Here is a 21133-nt window from a genome sequence, read left to right as displayed (position 1 = left end):
ATCACCATGAATACCCAAACTCCATAGTTTAGTAAGGAGTATGTTGTGTACAACGGTGTCAAAGGCTTTGGAATAATCAGTGTAGACTACATCTATTTGAACCCTTTCGTCCATAACCTTTGAAACGTATTCTAAAAATAATGTTAGGTTGGATGTGACAGATTTAAATTTGACAAAACCGTGTTGATTTTCAATAATTATGCTCTGGACAGCATTGTATAGTTGATTGTAAATAATTTTTTCAAAAATCTTACTCATGACACACAGTTTAGATATCGGGCGGTAGTTTTTCACATCATTTTTGGAGCCAGATTTGTATATCGGGGTAATGAGGGCACGTTTCCATATGTCAGGAAATACTCCCTCACTTAGTGATGTTTTAAATATTAGTAACAGGGGTTTGGCAATTTCATGACAACACATTTTGATAAAATATGATGGAATATTGTCACTTCCTCCACTTGAGCTATTAGAGAGATTCTTAATAATATTAACAATCATATTTAGAGACATAGGAACACTAGAAATATTAACACGATCATCTTTTTGCACACTCATATTAGGTGTTTGTGGATGAGTATGATAGTTGAATGAGGATGCAAAGTATTGCGAAAGCATCTCACAGACTTCTTTAGGATTATCTGCTTTTGTGTCCCCGAATATCATTGATTGTGGTAAACCTTGATTTTTACGCTTACTTTTGACGAAATTCCAAAATAACTTTGGGTTTTGTTTAATTTTTTGTTCAGAATTATTAACAAAACTTTTGAAACAAAATTTAGTCATTCGTTTTTGTCTTGCGCGTAATATACCAAAATCAATTTTATCGAGAGGATTGTTGAATTTTTTCCATTTTTTAAACATTTTGATTTTCTCTTTGGTTAGTTTAATTAAAGCAGGGCTGTACCAAATTGGGTAAGAATTATTTTGACTACACTCTCTTGTGGGGACATTGGTGGAGATAACGTTTTTCACTTTCTCATAAAATATATGTACTGCTGTATTTGTTGGAAAGTTAGATAGTTCCCTTTCCCAGTTAATGTTACTCAGGCAATAATTTATTTTACTATAATCGGCTTTTCTGAACAATAGAATGGAACGGGATTGCCTTTGCATTGGGATATAAGGTAACTGTTCTAAATTAATATGTAATGCGTCGTGATGACGACATTCCGGGATTAAGGGCTGAGTAGGTTTAGTCATTACTAGCCTAACAGAGCTTATGGCGAGATCAAGATATTTGTTGTTACTATTCGGTATCGAGCAATATTGGGAGAGTCCGGTAAATGATAATGTATCAGAGAGTTTCAAAACATTGGTCGATTGAACACTGTTAGACAAAAACATTGTTCCATCTGTATTCTTATGCCACGAAGCTTGGGGTAGGTTAAAATCACCTAATACGAGAAATTCTTCGTTAGGTTTCATAGTTCTGAGCTCGCTTAGTTTATCGAGAAAATTGTGAATATGGGGTGTATGATTGTTTCCTGGTGGTATATAAATACAACATAAATTAATTTTAACGTTATTGTTACCTGTTAACGTCAGCCAAATGTTTTCGGTTGAGGATTCCCAGTTTTGTTGGTGGTAAACTTTAAATTCCTTCTTTGCTCCAATCATCACCCCACCCCCACGTCTAGAACTATTTCTATCGTAACGATAAACATGGTAGCGGTCATCAAATAGTTCGGAATTATGTATACTTGGAAGTAGCCATGTTTCAGTTATAAATATAAAGTCATAATCATTGGAGGTTATACTAAGATAAAAATTATGAGTTTTTGAGCGCAGACCAGTAACATTTTGATAATATATACTTATTTGAGCTTTGGCCCTGTAATTTTATCTAACTTAAGACTACAATGTATGCAATATCTATAAAGTAACAAAAGGAAAATCAATTTAATAAGAAAGTGATATGAGATCATTATAAAAAAATCTTTTGCAGCTCGGAATGACCCATCACTGGAACAATTGGGCTATTTTCACTTCTACGAATGAATACTTGTCCATTTTTAACCCAGACGAACTTAAAATTCTTTTCTTTAGACAAACTACGGACTTGGTTGAAGAGGGCACGGGTTACTGAAGTTAGGTGTTCGTTGGTGAAAATTTTGATGTTCCCTGGTAGATTCAAATCGCCAGAGGTCAAATCTTTCTTCATTTTAGCCGCTGCTAATATTTGGTCTCTGGTTTTCTGCGATGCAAATTTAACAATAATGGGTCTTGTAAAATGAGGTTTGTTTTTAGGCAGTTCTTTAACACGAATTCTGGTGACGAAGTTAATATCTGATGGGGCCAGTTTAATTCCATAATGATCTCCTAGTGTCTGGATTAGATTTGGGAGTTGTTCACTTTTTTTCTCTGGAATACCAATTATCTCGACGTTTTCACTTAAACTTCTTTGTTCGCTTTTATTCAGTTTTAATTGCATATTTAATATGGTGCTCTCCAACAATGTAACTCTATCCTTAACCATGTCTACATCTCTACATTTATCATCTAGAGTAGATACTTTGTTGGTTAATTCTTCCATTTTACTGTGGCAATATTCGATGCTGCATTTAATCTCTTTGATTTCATTAAACACTTTTTTAATTTCTCCTAAAATTTCTCTTTTGAAAATAATTAAAGTCTCATTAAAGTTAGATGGGTTTGCCTCTGAGCTCTCTTGCCGCCGTGTGCTGCGAGCGTTGCTAGTCATTGTAAGAATATGTGAAATAAATAAGTAGGTATTCAGAGTACGAGTTTTGAGTTCAAAGTCCAACTCAGAGGTTCTGACTAGGGATTGGTTGTATAGTTTAATTTAAACCAATCACAGTAATACTACTTTTCACTAGTAGTTTTGGTCACAATAATATTTTTTGCTCTTAGCACTTTTTTAAACTCAAGTTTATATCTGATTTTGCACTTTAATACCTTAGATTTTTACTTTTAATTGTTTATTTAACTTAAAATAAATGTCAAGGATTCTGGTTTTATTTCACAAACAGAACTGTATTCTTCATCCGGCCGGACACAAATTGCCTAAGACACTTGAGGTCCTTGAATCGATTCTTGGTAAGGTGGAACTGAAATATTGGTTTTAATGGTGGTTATACGATTCGGTATTATTTCGGTGTTTTACCTTACCTTCAATGTTATAATAATGATCCAAATGCGCTGCAATTGGAGTGCCAATACAGTGCCCTATATATTTCTTGTTGTGGACAGGAAGATGACGATGACAATGTTTTTTTTTTATTGGTATATAAAGCAATGCACTAAAACATCAAATAATTGCACAATAATTCGAAATGTATCTTATACCAAAAAAAATACCGTCGGATTGATGTTTGGTAAAGCGGAAAGAACCACTTCAGTCTTAAATCAAAGCAAATATTCGAATGAATTTTCAGCAAAAAAATACAGACAACCAAATTCATTTTCATAACCACTGAAACAAAATATCTGGATTTATTTTAAGAGGGGAGTACAAAAGCCATTTTACTTTTAAAAATAACCAATAAAATAAATCAAATATGTTTTGAGTATGCCTAACATTTTCGAGAAGGAAATATGGAAGTCTACATAAATAAATACAGTTTTTGGGCGTCGTCTAGTAAGTGAAATGGTTCAGCCGGATTAATATTACCTACGTGATAAAGATTTCAACTCTTTTACTTCACAAAAGTCAACAAATGGAAAAGTTGAGGAAAAGTGGATGTTTAATGAAACAAAGGCAGAATAGTGAATGGGTGTAAAGTGGCCACTTAAACTAGCCAATGTCAGATTATTAGCCCTTTAAATGCCTAGAATTTAATATTACTTTCTCAAAAATGTTTCCCCTCTCTGTTGCAACAAATTTATGCGTAATGTTTATTTAAGGCAGAAGAACCAAAGAAGTGTGAACGTTTTTTATTTATTTAAAACTTTACAAGCAAATAGTATAAACGCACTTTGACAGACGTATTGGTTAAAACAATATCTTTGAGCCAACCAATAAATCTACTCTACAAAAAAAAACTGTTTTTCAGTTATTTTTTATATTAAAAAAAAAAAGTTTTTTGTATTGTACTACGAGTACCTATTACTAAATGTAAAACTAAGACTCCCCTTTTAATATTTGATACAATTTAAATTAGCTACTGATGCAACTGTCCATTTGGAGTTTGCACTTAAAACCATCTGGAATATTTCAAATCAAAAGGAACAAGGGCCCTAGTGAGATATGAAAATATTAGTAAGTGTATCGGAGAATGTATGTGCTCTTAGAACCACAGAGATATCAATTTTGTAGTGAACATAAACATAAACTACAGTTTTATTGCTTTATTTTGATGCTTGGAACTGGAACACAAAGTCTATTTATGTTGAGAAAATCAAAGGAATATATTAGATGCACTACCCAATGATAACATCATTTTTTATTATTAATATTTGAAGTATTTACTCTGCGGTCAAACCTTTTAAAAAATATTTTTACTTAACCACTTACAGATTTTTCTTTGTCTACCGGTTTCGAGACGTACACGTCTCTTCGTCGGGAAACTAATTAAACTATGATGCAAATACCAATATACACTTTCACCACAGTTGTTGCACAAAAATAGAAAACCAACGTGTCGATATGAAACAACATGCTTTTAGTGGGTAACCCTTATATGCACTGAAAATTTTCGCATTCTTTTGATTTGCTGAATACTTGAATTTACGGGGGCATTTCCAACCAGCTGTAAATAACTCATTATAGAAAATAAAAATCAAGTTGGGGTCAAGAAATCTTAGACACTTAATTCCCCAACACAAGTCAGGGGACCACAACCCGATTTCAATAATATAAATTTATTGTGTAACTTAAATTAAAGTAAAAACAATTTGATTTACTATCAATTTTTTATTTAATTACTGACCGGTTTTGAAGTATCATAAGCTTACTTTTCCAATACACAAGCACAACTTTCTTATCTTACTTAAATTGGCCGAAATCGGCCATTCCAAATTAGCATGTAGGTTTTATATTTTTGTGTAACAACTGCATATGGTGAAGGTGTATAATGGGATTTGAATGTTAGTTTAATTGGTGTCCAGACAACAAAACGGGAACGTCTTAAAACCGGTGGACATATATTTTAAAACGTTTAATATAATTTTTAAATTATACCTAAAAGCTACTTTCAAAAAATGAAAGCAATCGAACGTAGTTTGTTAACGTAGTTGGAACGCAGAACAGAAAGCAGTCAGTCGAGAATTTTGGAAAAATGAGATATTGGTGGAATCGGGTGCAGTAAGGTCGATCTTATGTTCTATTAAAAGCAGCTAGGCCAATTTTGTACTAAAAACAATAATAATTGAACACAAAAAAGACATTTCTCAATTTGAAAAAAAATACTCACAGTACTTGAAAATGTTTACAGTGTAGATACTGCTGGGAAGGTTAATGCCTCCAGAAAACTAGTTGTCTTTAATAAATTCAATGGATAAATACTAGAGGATCTTAATTTTACACATTCATTAATTTAAAAATACATGTAAAAAAACATATTTTAATACAGAATATTACTTAATACATTCAGAGTTTGAATGAGGTATCATTCAATATTAGATCAAGCTGTTTCCTGCAAAATATTTATTTACAAATTTGTCGCAACAGAGAGGGAAAACATTTTTGCGAGGAGAATATGGAAATCATTGGCTGATTTATGTGGCTACTTTACACACTGTGTAACATTCACCATTCTGCCCACATGCGCCAACATTTAAGCATCCACATTTTCCTCAACTCTTTCATCTGTTGATTTTTGTGAAGGAAAGGAGTTAAAACCTTTATCAAGTGGGTGAGATTCATCCGGCTGAATGTATATTTTATGTTGTGTAGTCAGCTAAACCTAAAAACATTCACAAAATTCATTTAACATATAATTTATTTTTTTTTACAAATTGATAAGTTGATTTTTTTACAATAAGTTATTTTTATAGAAATACAACATGTTTTATACCTATATATAATGACAATACATCATAGTTTTTCAAGGACTGGCTTTTTTATGCAAAATGCACATCTCAGATTGAGGTCAGCCAGAATATGATATTGGTCGAATACATCATTAAATTATTTATCGCATTATTTAAAAAAAAACGAGTGTTTGCATTATTTATCGTTTTTCAAAGTTAAAAACATTCTAACTTTTGTGTAAATTTTATTATTCACTCTTTTCACAAAAGTGTCATTTTCCAAGTTTTACTTTTATTTGGCGGGCTGTTTTCTGCATAACTACGTTAAATTAACCTCTAAGCATCAATTTCAGAGGCTTGTCAGCAGATATAAAATAGTAGTCATATAAATAACATTATTTACAAAAAGTTAAATAAATAAATATAAAATAGTGGATTAAGAAGGAAGTTAGGAAAAATACTCAAAAACACCCAGGCCAATTGAGTAAAAACTCTATCTTGGCTGCTTTTCTGCAACTGTCGAAAATCGAACCCGCGATGCCCATTTCATAGTTAGCTATCTTACTTACTGCGTCAAGGTGCCTGTCACACCAATTTTACACCTGCTGTCAGTTACCAAATATTTCTTCACAAAAACAAAGGCACAACTTCACTCACTTTGTGCCATCCAGCTTAAAATCGTTTCAGAAATAACAATGGTAGTAAAATCATTACGCCGTGATTATTTCTTGAATTTAAATACAAAATATTATTGAATTTATAAATTGTGTATATTTGAGTAATCCACTATTTTTTATATTTTTACATCCACCGGTTTTGAGGGCACTACTTAATCAACAGGACTCGTTCAAATTTATAAATAAATAAGTACAAAATGTCATAAGACAAAGAGAAATATGTTTTTGAAATAAAAAAGCAGTACATTTTTTTTTGCTTGATAGCCAGATATCTTTTTAAAATAACGCATTTCATTTTGTGGACAGAAAATAATATGATAAAAATAAAACTACGCACCTTTGTTTTTAACCATCATCACCATCATTCGACGTCTACTCCCTAGTCGGATCATATGGTATCCACAGATAGCCTCCATGCATCTCTATCGACTGCCAACTTCTTTGCGTCTTCCCAAGTCAGGTTTTTGTCCCGAAGTGTATTCTTTTCATGTTGTTCTTCAGATGGGAAGTGTGAAGTCAAATAGATACGATTTTTAAAACTAGACAGGAGTGAACTAAGGGAAATATTATTTTTATTTTTTTATCACGAATCACTTTTTTTTATCACGAATCACTTTTTTTTAACATGAATCACTTTTTCAATTTCTAAACTTTTCAAGTGGTCTAACTTTTGCACTTTATTGTCAACATGGTGAACATTCAAAACTGTGTTTTCATTAAAATTATGATTATTTTCTATTAGATGGTTTGCGACTACAGAAAAAATATTATTACTGAGGCAATTTAAGTGTTTTTTTACTCTAGTGTTCAAGTGTCTTTAACTTTTTCCAATGTAGATTGAATCGCAATTATTACAAATCAATTTTTATATTTATTTATTTGATGGACTTATGCAGTTCATTCATTCCACCTGCCAGATGGATTATATTTGGGCACCTTATCTTCATGACTTTTCAATAATGTTTTTGTATAATAAGTTGTGAAGAATAAACGTTTAAAATCGGGTTGTGGTCCGGTGGCTAGTGTCTCGGACTCACAGACCAAAGGTCCGTAGTTCGAATCCCACTCTACCCCAACTTGATTCCATTTTCTAATAGTGAGTTATTTACAACTCGTTGAAAATGGCCCTCAAAATTAAATATTTGGGTAAATCCTAAGAACGCAAATACTTCTTTTTTCTAAAAAAAAAAAAATGTTTAATGGTGGGGAATTCGATAATTGCTTAGGAAAATTGACATTTATAAAAAGGATCTGTCTCTATGGTTTAGTTTGGTAAGCTTTATTTACTGTGGGAGAAGAATATCCATATATATTCATAAGTTTGCGTTTACGTTTTTGTTTTTGATTCAAAATTTTATATATTAAAGAACACTTCTACATACGAAAAACGTCAATTTCTTACTTGTGCCATTATTACAGTTCAAGTGTTCCTCATTTATGTTTTTTATTAAGTTGTGATTATCTTAAGGATAATAAATTAATAACATTACCTTTAGTGATCAATCATTGCCAAACATACGATACGTACACCTCGTATGCACGGAATTATAATTATTCCCTCCGTTAGTTGGCTCCTATAACAACCACATGAAACAAGGTGTCTGTTGGAACTCAATTAGTCAGAGTGATAACTAACAGGGTTGTATGAGGGAAGTTAGTGGAAATGTCATTAGATCCTCCCTCTGTGACTTTATTATTATTCGACGGTGTAGCAATGGCGTTCTATTCGCGGGGTGCCAATCTGCACACTAAGATATTGCGGTTACTTCAGGAGGGTGGCTGTACCTATATATTGTTTGGTTGTTTTGTATCGGTGCGGTGTCTGGTTTTGTATGCTTTGATGGTAACTCAGATTTTGGGGTGGGTCAAAAACCTATAATTAACTTAAAGCTTTGTAAAGTTTTCAAGATGAGACTCGCATTTATCAATATAAATATCTTGCGGTTTGTAATTAAGACTTTGAAATTTATAATTAAAATCTTAGTTTTGGATTTGTACTAGTAATTAACACATTTTGATGCATTTACATCTTCTCTAATATTTTGCGTAAGAAATATTTTTTAAGCAAATATTTCAGTTTTATATCATCAAACATACATAGATATAAAACGACTTTACTGAACATTATCCACCTTTCTTCATTTAAAAAAACGCAACGTTTGGGTGAAAATAGGACAAAACCGTTACATCGGTCTCTTTATTACTCATAGAATTTAGATTCCGTGTCAGTACGGAAGTGACGCAATTTGTGATGTGTTAACATTGCTGTGTGAAGGACGCAACGCAAACAAACATATAATGACCAAAAGCTGGTTGAGTCAATTTTATTCTGATACAAATGGCATGTTTACATAATTTTTATTATTTATTAAAACGACCAATTTAGCTTTGTGATTGTTTTGTTCCGACGTACCGATAATCTAAGTTATTTATTTCCTTGTATATCATTTCGTGAATAAATAAAAATATATATTTGGTAACCTGATCTGACCTTATAAAAATCATGTCATTATTTTATTTATTAAAGTGCTTTTGTTTTCGACTTTAAAATGACTCTTGAATGAATAAATGTCTTCTTTAAACTTAAAACAGTTAATTTTTATTGCACCTTTTTTTCATGGATTCATAGCTGAAAGCCTTCGGTATAATTTTTAACTCAAAATTTGGCGCAAAAGGGTGTCACAATATACATTTTTCTTTTGCAATTTCACAAAAAGTAGATTTTTTGAGTGAAGTCGTTTTTGCCCTAAAGGTGGAATATATTAGGTGAAAACGAGGTGATCAGCCTTACGCTTCAGGTTCCAATCCACGAGCATAAATAATTGCAGTGTAGAGTCACCTTTTTTATAAATATTGTAAGTCGACTTTCTTAGAAATCGAATCCGGGACCTCAAGCACGGTATGCAAACGCGCCTAGGCGGACTCGTCCACACACGATTGCCGCATTCAGGGATTTTACCTGAGCGCATTGACTCAAAAGCACTTTAGGGGTGTTGGCTCTTTCTCACATACATAACTGTATTCTTAATTTACCTTCAACTATTATCTTAGCGAATGTTAACTGAAAATAAGTATCCTTGTAGGAGTAAACAATTGTTGTCAACTAAAAATTATGAAAGAAACTTATTTTAATAAAATTGATGTTGTTTGTTGATAGTATTTGATAGTATTTTGCTGAAGTAAAACTAAACCAAGAAGTTTCATTGATAGGTTTATTTATACTTTTATCATACTCATCAATTTGTTTTGAATTTTGAATTTGAAGCACTTACTTTGTGGTTATTCATTAAAATAACATAAATAAAACAACTTAATTTTTAACCACTAATTTGTTTATACAAAGTTTTTTTATTTATCTTATGAAACCTATTTTATTTACTCAACTTTTTGTAAATACAAATTATATAATATAATTATTGGCGTACGAGTTGCCAGATGGTATTTTTTTCGAACCAAAAAGAATTCAATTGAAATTCTTTGGCGTTAACACAAGTTGTGTCAGTTTTTTTCTAAATTTAAAAAAATAATTTCATTAGTTTAAAAAAACAACAAGATGTAATGTTTGTTTAACATTTCAAAAATATTATTAAGTTGATAAAGTTAAGTGTTTTAAAATTGTGATAAAGACACCCCGTTTGCTCAGTGTACGGTGAAGATGTTATAAATTATTGACTTATTTGTTGTTCAATAACTCTTTACGGACTATAGTAATTAATTTCTTTGCGCTTAAGCTTACGCGGAGATGTAACATCATGTTACTTCTAGCAAAAGACAGAACATTATATAGTTCAAACATTTGAAGAAGAAAAAAAACATGAAGACATACGGTTTAATAATTCTATTTCCATAATTTATTAAAACAAACAACCCTGTTAAACAAAATAAATTGAAAATCACAAATACGCTGGTCACAAATATCTGCCACGCGTGCGTTCCCCATCATTGTGAATAACCAACTGAATCTGTTTCACACAAACATCGGCAACATAATAGCTTATCTGTCTTTTTTGTTATGTGTTCTATCTTCGTGCTCTTTCTTATTCAGATTTATTGATGTATTGGGGGGCATTCATTCTTCGCGTGGCAAGAATAATTTTTTTTGTATTAAAATCTAGCATATTCATACAGATGATAGTTTCCAAATCCGGTGTGAAAGAGTCCATTTTAATATTAAAAAAAACATAATTTCATCACTAAAAAAAACTGTATCGTCTGTAGAATAGTGTGAAATCACGGTCATATAAGAGATAATGAACAAAAATATATTTTTGACTTATTTGTAGTTGTTTTTTTTGTGTTCTCTTGTTTATGGTTATTTCCCTATCCACCCAGCTGTGTATAGGGCACTGCATTGATGATCCAACTGTTGTGTAGTCTGGATCATTTTGTCAGATTAAAAGTAGGGGAGACTGAGGAGAGTGGTAACAGAGGAGAGTTGAAACAATGGCGATTTCGAGATATCTATGATCGATGGCAAACTGGCAATATCACGCATTTATTGTTTTCTTTGACGTGCCACTTGATGGAGTTGGCAACAGCAGTCTACAGAGAGTGGTTGTGTGTATACGACACCTGGACGGAAATAAATACCAAAAGTAAGTTTTTGGCCAGTATTTTGATAGCCTGTTATTCGATATGTTGCTGACGTGATATTTATTCCAATATGCAACTATTCAAGTTTCAAAGCGTAATATATTTTTTTAAAGTTCGTATTAAAGTTTAAATATTAAAAGCCATTATTCTGAACACGGCCTAATTGTTTGGGTCTAAAAGAGTTGAAACACCTTGTTTCAATTAACCTCTGTTATTTATTTTATTACTTTAATGTTTTGTATTGTGAATTTGGACACCAAATTGTTAATTTTTCTTGTTTCAGAATGCTCAATCAATATCAACGAAATACTGTTTTGCTATGATTAATGATTACTGCACAATAAAGCCTAACCAATATATTTTTATTAATGAACATATCAACAATTGATCACAGTAGTTAAATTCGGTTCACGCGTATTTTTATAAAAATTCATTCTTAGTTTTAAAAAAGTATTGTTTTTATTTTAAAAAAAAAATAATGATTCCCAAATATCAAACTGTTACAACTGACCTTAAATTTTGTTTTAAATTACCTCGGTACTAAAAGAGTTGTAACAAAGGAAGTTTTTCAGTTTTAGCTAATTTTTTTGTTGATTTCGATTATTTTTTCCAGTTCTTTTGTCTTTTGTTAAAATTATAAAGTGTATGAAATAGGCTACGTTGAAATATAAAATACATTCAGGTAGATCTATTTTAGGCTGAGACATACTAGGTAATGTAAAAACTGTTTCAACTCTCCTCGATTTCCCCTAGGGCGATCAGTTTTACAATTGAGATAAGTACACGAACAATTTTTTTTTGTACCGCAACAGACCAGGATGCCCAATTACACAAGTAAATTAAAACTCCGAAACCAGAACCGGAACCTTCAGTTCGTGAGTCGAAAATCTTGACCATTACACCACTGAGGCCACCGATTAATTATTAAATATTGATGTGCGAAACAACATTTATTTGTTTATATTAACACCTGTAGATATAATTTATTCTTACTAATAAGGCTACAAAACAAACTCAATTGGTATTTAAAGAAAGTGTTTTATTTAGTACATGTCACTATAAAACCAATATTAAACTTCTTACCACTTCATTGTGGCAACTTCACAAAATTACCGATGTAATGATTTAGAAAACAAAAAATCAACGGAGATATCATTGACAGAATATTCGAGCAAAAAATAAAATCAAATTAAAAAATATATCACTCATCATGTTTTCAGCCGACTGAAGAGTTTTCAAGTCTGAAATGATGAACGTCGCTATTAGTTGGGGGGCCTGAAAACGCAACTGAATGTAATCTTAGGGTAATTAATCATGTAGCGAGTGTTCCGTGACGTCATCAGCTGACGCCGCTCATCATCAACAAAAAGTGTGCGACGTTCGTCAGAACTGTCATGTTGCCAGTTGGCAGTTGGCGGCGCAGCTAACACAACATACCAATGTTGCTGAAAAACACGATTCAGGAATACATTATCCGAGCTCTGAATCTGAAATTGATAATTTATTTCCCTTCAGTGTGATTTTATTCATTGTTTGACTTACTGTATCATTCAATTACTAAAATTAACAAATAAAAAATGCCTTTTTTGGTTTAATGCGTGTGTTATTGAAAGTATTCTGCCTACGTAAAAAAAACAAGTGACAACGACGCTAAGAAACACAACCAGTATTACTCTAGAAAATCAACTATTCGTTTTATGTAAAACTCATTGTGGACGTGAACCTGTTCTAGGAGAATGTACAGGAGCTGGCAGCTGTGAAAATACATTTCTCCACATGCCTGAAACCGTTTAAACCTGTCCAGGAGTAAAGCCATACATTGACGTCCAAACAAAACTTTCCTCAAAAGAGTATGGGTGTACATGAACGTCCGCGATTATAACTAACGCTCGGTGACACTTATTTGTACTGCCATATATGGATGTATTTAAATCCTAAAACTACAGTTTACATTACTTTTCTGTTTTACCCACGACATTTGACTTAATACAAAGTTTATGTGACGTCATCGTAATGACGCTGTAAAAAAATGTAGTTGTCAACATTTTTACCGCTAGCGCAATACTTTTTTACGATTCGTTTCTATTTTTCTAACATGTTCACGCATTTAAATAAACATTTCCAAATTTTAGGTGCATATTTGGTATTATTTTGTGATAAATCCGAGTGAATACTTAATAATTTATTAACAGTCCATTGAATTCTAAGCGTGTTTTTGTATTATTTTGTGTTTGTATTTAATAGTTTCTTTTAATAACATTACCATTTTTTATCTAAATTTCTAAAAACCACATTTTGAAAAATTGATATTAAATATTTCAAAGCTTTTTTTTTAAATTTCTTCAGGTAACTCATTGTACAACTTCAATCCCTTGTACAATGAGTTTTGAGACTATGTTTTTCTCCTTAAAGGTAATTTTTTTTTTTATTTCTAGTTTCATATTGTGATGTGAAAATTTAGGGGGCGAAGCACCCACCAGAACTTTCACATCCATTGACCATATAAGTCAAGTAAAACATGAAACTAAAATTACTTAAATAAATCTCCTCCATCTCATGTGACCTACGCACTACACAATTCTTCAAACAAAACATCTTTTCCCTAATTCAAAATTTATTTATTACATAACCATCTTGAGAATAAAATCTTCAATAAAGATAAAAAGACCAGAAACAATATAAAAATATGTAAAAACATGATATGCTCTTAACGCAGATAAAAATATGGAATGTGCAATGATAAAAATGTTAAAGCCTTATATGATTACTATTATTGCACAAGAATATGACGTCATCCAGAGCTGTCAAAGGAATTTGATAAAATGATTACTCAAATTGCATATCTAGAAAAGTTATTACTTTACGGTAAACGTTGAAGTTATTTTGCATTTAAAAAAAATTACCCACATAATTGATTATCACTCCATGTTAGACCATTAATCATTAAAAATCATAAATAATGAACTCCCAAGGGGGTTTAATCCAGTTTCTGTCTACAAAAATGTCGATAGACTCAAAATATTGTTGATAAAACCAGCAGGTCAAAGAAGAAGTTCAAAAAATTAATAATGTTTTCAGGCGTTGCCTAGTGAAATAATTTGGTCAGAATGTCCACCGCATCAATGAAGGTTTCAGCTGTTTTACCACACAAAGATCAACAGATATTAGAGTTGAAGGAATAAAGATGTTCAAACGTAGGCAGAATGGTAAATGGTACACAGTGTGAAAAGTGGCCAATTAAACCATCCAATGACAGGCCATAAGCCTAGTTAATGCCTAGAATTATATATTTATTAATATCAATGTTATTCATCTCTGTTGTTATATATTCATTTTAATAACTTCCAAGGGGGTTGAATCCGATTCTTTTTTACAAAAAAATTGGATAGACTCAAAATTTTGTTGATATTTATGTTTTTTTTTTAAAAAAAATTAACAATAAAGTACAAAGTGTTCACAATTCAAGTTAACTTTTAAATATATAACCCAAAAGTTAAGCGACCAAAATCCAATAAACGGAAAATATAAAACGCAGCAATATAATTTTTTGCATTGGAAAAACGCAAAAACTTTTATTAACTTTTTATATGGCATTGAATTGATTTTCTGCATATCGGCAGAATGCTTTGACTGCCCTTTCGGACAATTTTTTTTATGTTTTTTTTAATGATAAATAGCCCAAATAATAAATCGAAACAAATAAAAGTTTTGGCCGCAATAATTTACAAATATGCATTAAATAAAACAGAAAAAAACTTTATTATTTCAATATAAAATCTAGGAAGGAAATTTTTCAACCAATGTCGGATTATGATTCCCCCTGCCAAGAATCCTATAAACAGTTAAAAAAATCTCACTTAACAGTACGGTCAATGTGTTCTTACAGCAAATGCAAGCATTCAAAAAGCAAGCGGTGTTATAACTCCTGATTGTGAATTTTTAAAAATTGTATGATTGTTTAGGTAACAATGTATTATGTACCATACCAATATATAAGATCTTTCATAAGCCTTTAATTGGCTTAAAAAAATAGCAAAAAAACTCACGGTTTTGAAAAAATACTTAAAATGATGATCATTCTTGTTTCTTTTGACTCGGTAAGTGTAAAAAAATATTTCTTTAAATTTATAAATAAAATAAAGAAATATTTTTTTAAATATATGTTAATAATTAATAAATAAATAAAATAAATCAATTATTTAAACTGGATTTAGCGGGTCTAAAAATAAAAATTCATTCCATTGATGACAAAATAAATATTTATCTTTAGAAATATTTAAAAAAAAATTCTAACATAAAACCAGTTAGCATAATTCCAGTTTGATTAAATTTTAAAAGATTATAATAACAATACTTTTGTCACATCCGTCAATTGGCTGGGTAGGTATTTTTCTGAAATTAAAGCCATGTTTTTCAAATGTAAGTCCATAAGTTTGTAAATTAAATTAATAAATCATGAATAATAATTAACATATTACAACAGAGATGAAGAACATTTAAGAGAAGGTAATATAGAAGTCCAGGCATCTACAGGACTTATGACCTGTCAATGGCCGGTTAAAGTGGCCACTTTACACACTGTGTAACATTCATTATTCTGCCCATATTTGAACATCTTTATTCCTTCAATTCTTTCATCTGTTGATGTTTGTGAAGTTAAAGAGCTGAAACCTTTATTTATCCGGGTGAAATTCATCAAATTGAATTATTTCACCTACATACTAGGCAACGCCTGAAAATGTTATTTTTTCATTTTCTTTACTTCTTCATGGACCAGGTAATTTATCAACAATATTTTGAGTTTGTCCAAATTTTTTTAGACAAGGACTGGACCAGTCGTCCTAGGTGTCGAGAATTTTATGCCTTGTACAGTAGGCAAGCGCAGTTAAGGCTTTTAGGAGGCATCCACAGTATAAAGCCAGCCAACTTTAATGCCTCCGTTGGACCGAAGTTTGCTGCGTCCGTTCTCTTATTACTTCTTTCCTCACAAAGTCAAACCACCGCCTACCCAAAATTCTTTTTAGACACCTTTTTTATAACTCAGAATTTCACAGTTTTGAGCCATAATGAGGTGCCATGATTCGCATCCGTGGAAAAGAAATAGTGTTATGCAGGCGTTATATAGGTTGTATTTGTTTTTTACTGAGTAAATATCCGATCTCCAGATAGCCTTTATATTGTTGAATGTGGTACCTGCTACTCCCAGTGCACTCCCAGTTTGTTTTAAAAGTAGCCATTTTCTGTAATATAATATAGTATATATAACCTTTGATAGCCGGACATAAAAATAAAACTGCAAAAGTGCAACTTTTCAAAAAAGCAAAAAAACCTTATTTTATACCCAATAATTTAGCAACAGAACGTCTGAATTCAAAACAACAGAATTCAGAAGAACAGAAACAGACAGAACAACAGAATTTTGCAAAATGGGTTATTATTTACAGGTTATTTCATTAGTGGAACAAGAATCAAGTAATTTGTGCAAATAATATAAATATTTCAGATATTCTACTTGCACCATTAAAGATGGGACTGAAATGAGTCTACCTGTACTTCTTAAACTAATTTATACTACTTAATATATTGAGTTTTTCTACTGACATTTCTTGGTGGAACTGCATTTTAATTATAATAATAAAATACTAAATAGTTTTATTCCACTTTTATTTATAATTTTTGTCTGTCGGTAAACCAGTCTGACGATATCGGTCACGACGAAAAACGGTCACTGATAAAAAAATTATAAATAAAAGTGGAATAAAACTATAAAGTATTTTTATAATTATAATTAATTTATTCTATTTTTTTACCACTCAATGAAAGATAAAAATGAGTCTACTTATATAACAAAGACAATCTTGTACTATACGTGCCTCTAAAAAAATGACACAAATGTGCATTCTTAGTTATGTTATTAAAACCAAAGTTTAATAAGCACAAAATTGTTTATTAATGTTTTGAGTAGTCATAGAAGTCCACTGTTAATACCATTCATGCAGGCGTGTAGAATGAACATTTTTGCATATAAATCACAAAATGACCGAAATTCAGTTATACTCTTATGTCCGCCCATCAAATAAATGTAAAAATATAAATAATGTACGTTATGTAAAAGCAAACACAGTGTCTTGTAGAGAAAAATGATATTTTATAAACTTTACGATTTTGTTTTACTTTTGGAGCTCATTTTTAAGTTTAGTAAAAAAAATACAACTTACGTACTCGTACATATGTTAACCTTCAATTTTTTTTTTAATTAATCGCTAAATAAATGTGGAATATTTTGCAATGATTTTTAAATGTTGCAATTTTATTTTTTTTATTATGAAAAAAATTAAATCAGTTTTTTTTTATTTATTGACCTTGGTTGATATTCCTGTCAGTCTTTTCATTTTATCGACGATTCAAAGCGTGAATGAATATCCAATGTCCACGTATTTATTCGGACGAAAGATTATTCCTCCAACAGACCATGAAGATTCGTCCACTTTGAGGGAAGCGTTTTTAAAATATTTTACTTTGACGCAGCAAAATATATTTGATTAATCATAATTTGATGCGATACGACGTAAAGGGGCTCTGGAATATTTTAATTAAGGACTTTCCGCAATCCTGTGGTACGCTCAGTAACCTTTTGCGCTTGTTAATATTTTGCGGTGCAATTTTAACATGTGCAGAAAAAAGAGCCACACGAAAAATACAAATACTTTTTTTAAAATTAATCAAAGAATAGTAGAATTCGATATTATGCGACCCTACCTTTGATTATCTTATTTTTTTTAAATAAACTTTTCAATATCTACAAATCTATAATTTGTACAAAATACTCACATTATTTTTATTTTAAAATTTAAAAAAAAAACTTTCCATTTCACATTTTAAATTTATATGCAGCTTATTTTAAGAATCATAAAAAATACTGTTCTTTCCATAAAAATAAATTAAAAATAGTTTTACATGTAATGTAATGTATTTAAGTAATTCGTTTGTTTTAATAATTGTCAAGAAAACTTAAGCAACCAGTTATTATTTACATTATTCTCAATATGCACAAAAATAATTCAGTTATAATATAACAAGTTTTTAAATTCATTTTGTTTCCTAAATTTTCGTATTTCCCATTCTTCATCTGATTGAATTACTTGAGCAACTTTTTAAACGTCATCCCTTTGTTTCTGAAATTCACAGAAGGGTTTTTTGTAAACCATTATAAGTTAGTTTTCTTAAATACTTTTGCATATTATTGGTAGGCATTTTACTGTCAATTACTTTCATCTTCTTCTTCTTATTATTCCTATCCCCGATGGAAGTTGGAAATCATTGCAAACTTCTAACTCTTTTAGCAGCTGACCTGAACGAGGACTGAGTGCTGCAATGGAACCAGTCGAAAATTTTTTTAGCTAAGAGATGCGCTTTCTACCTGCACTGCGTCTTTTTTCGATGCTTTCCTGTAGAAGTATATTTTTCACCTCTCATCACATGCCCAAAGTACTTGAGTTTTCTTTTCTTCAGATGATCGTCAGTACCTCTTTATCTTTTTTCATCCGTCGGAGAACGTCAGTGTTTTGGACCCAGTCCGCCCAAGAGTTTTTTCAATATCCTTCTGCAGTACCACATTTTAAAGGCTTCGAACTTTTTTTAAGTGTTTTGGGTGAGTGTTTACGTTTTGAGGCCGTAAAATAGAACTAAAATAGCTTGCGCATCGAGCTATGCGCGTTCGAAGGCCTAAATTATAGTATCTACTTCAAGGAAAGCCACGTATCCTGAAAAATCAGTCTCGTGCCATCTCTATTCTGACTTTTATCTCTTGTGAGTAATCCCATTTACTATTCAACCGGAATCCTAAATATTTATATTTATAAACTAGCTCAAGTTTTAAAGTCATTGGGATAATTTATGTTCTTTTTAGATTAACCATACATTTTGTCTTGTGAATATTCATTTCTAGCCCTTTATCCAAATAAGCCGTGTGAATTTTGTTCAATAAGCTCCACCAACTTCAAACTTAGATAATTGATGTTTTACATTAGGCGCAATTTTAAAAAATATGATTTATTATTTAACTTGGCTGTTAAATCAAAGTCAATACAAACAAAATAAGTAATTGATAGAACATTTTTTTATTTATTTTTTTAATTGAACAAAAAAGTGAAATAACCCATTTTTACCGGACACCTTAAAAATTTTAAACCTCTGTTTGTCAATAAAGCAAACATGTTTGAAATAATTTTTCCACAAAAAAAAATATTTTCTTTTTCTGTTGCAATAAAATTACGATTTTGTTTTTATTCAATAAAACATAAAAAGGAAAACAATTTGCCTTTTTATATTTCTCATTTTATTATTGATAAAGCAGTTAGAACGGTGGGTGATTCAAACAAATTGTAAAATAACATTAAAATCTCTTTCGTATGAAATAACGATTGTGGCTTCAATATCGGCACGTTCCTTTAATCGATGCGGTGGGAACATCTATCGTATCCGGTGTTCGTGTTCCGGGAAAGCATGGCACTTCCGGTAGCGGGGGATGAAATAAATATCACCGGAAGTAGAAGAGATTTCTCGCTCTGTTAAACTTTCTTTGATAAATCTTTAAAGGAATAAACTTTTATTCAATAAGGTCAGAAAGCTTTGTGTGGTTATGTTCCTTCTCTAAAACTTGAAGAGAGTTTCTTTGTGGATATGAAAATATTGTAATCAATTTATTTATAATTGTTATTTTTTGTACTTATATTTGTTTTGTGTTTGTAATTTACGTTTACTGTAAAAAATATTATTTTCGTTCGATTTATTTTGTTTATTTATATATTTTTAACTTATTCGTTCATGTAATATAACCAGCGTTAAAACATGCATTTAATAAATGCGGTAGTAGTGTGAAGTCGATTTTTTTAATGGTATCTACGCAGGTCTACCAATGAATAAAATTGCAAGCCTACAGTTTGTATAAACGTTTTAATGTTAGTTTTTTTTTTACTAAAAGCAAATTTTCATGTTTGTTTTTTTGGTAAAAAAATGAAAAATTTAAAAAGTGTTTTTTTTTGTTTTAATTTGATATTTTAGTTTGTGTGAATAATAAGCTACACCGGGCATTAAAATGCTGAAAAATTTAAAAATTGTAAGGAAAACAAAAACAAACCATTTTAATGTATATTTTTTTAAATAATAATGAAAGTTGCGAAAACAATTATAACTTCAAATCTAAAAAAACAAAAAAAAAAACATTTGATGTTTGGCTAAATTAAATTTTTGACAAAATACGTGCAACTGACTGTTTGTTTTAAATTTGATTGAAAAAATTAAATGTGGTGGCAACTTTTTAAATAAATTATAATGGCTAGTATGCATATAATATATAAACTAGACGCCAAGTGATAAATGTGTGTAATCCCTTTTATACAGTGATTTTCGGTATGTAGCAGATCATCCACATTGGGTATTGTAGGTTTAAATGACGCAGTGAGATTTACTTTCAGAATCTCTAAGTTCAGTCATATCACTCAACTACTTCGGGAATTACACTGGCTACATTTTTTTTGAGGGTGGAATACAAACTTTAATGGCTTATGCATAAGTCACTCCACAACTCTGCTCCGGAGATTCTAATGGAACCATGCATTCCAGATGAACTAGCTGACATACGTCTTTCGTTTTGATGAGACTCATCTACGGCGAGAAGAAAAGTTTTTATACATCTACGCAAATAACGCACTAAATTCGGTAAACACGCATTTGCGGTTGCAGGCCCTATGGCATGGAATGCTTTCCAGCAGAATAGCGAAACTGTGAGAGTGAAGTGATATTTCAGAAAAAACTTAAAACCCAATTTTTTTCTAAATCATTTAAAACAATCAGTAGCATGTGATATCTAAGTAAATTGTTTTACCTATTTTACAATTTAAAAAAGTTAAAATAAAATTGACGTTTTT

General features: G+C 30.9%; 1 protein-coding gene across 1 annotated transcript; it reads right to left on the bottom strand.

Moving 5' to 3' along the window:
* Positions 1-1927: 1927 nt before the first annotated feature.
* On the bottom strand, positions 1928-2536 carry LOC148281533 (uncharacterized). Its single transcript, XM_088226576.1, has one exon. The coding sequence runs from the start codon at positions 2534-2536 to the stop codon at positions 1928-1930; it is 609 nt and encodes a 202-aa protein (XP_088082702.1).
* Between the last annotated feature and the right edge of the window lie 18597 nt (positions 2537-21133).

Source organism: Micrasema longulum, unplaced genomic scaffold, assembly GCF_059751315.1.
Source record: "Micrasema longulum isolate JH-2025_06_02 unplaced genomic scaffold, ASM5975131v1 h1tg000442l, whole genome shotgun sequence".
In the NCBI taxonomy this organism is placed as follows: Eukaryota; Metazoa; Arthropoda; class Insecta; order Trichoptera; family Brachycentridae; genus Micrasema; species Micrasema longulum.
The sequence above is the reverse complement of the archived record's forward strand: the minus strand, read 5'-3'. Positions and strand labels throughout refer to the sequence as shown.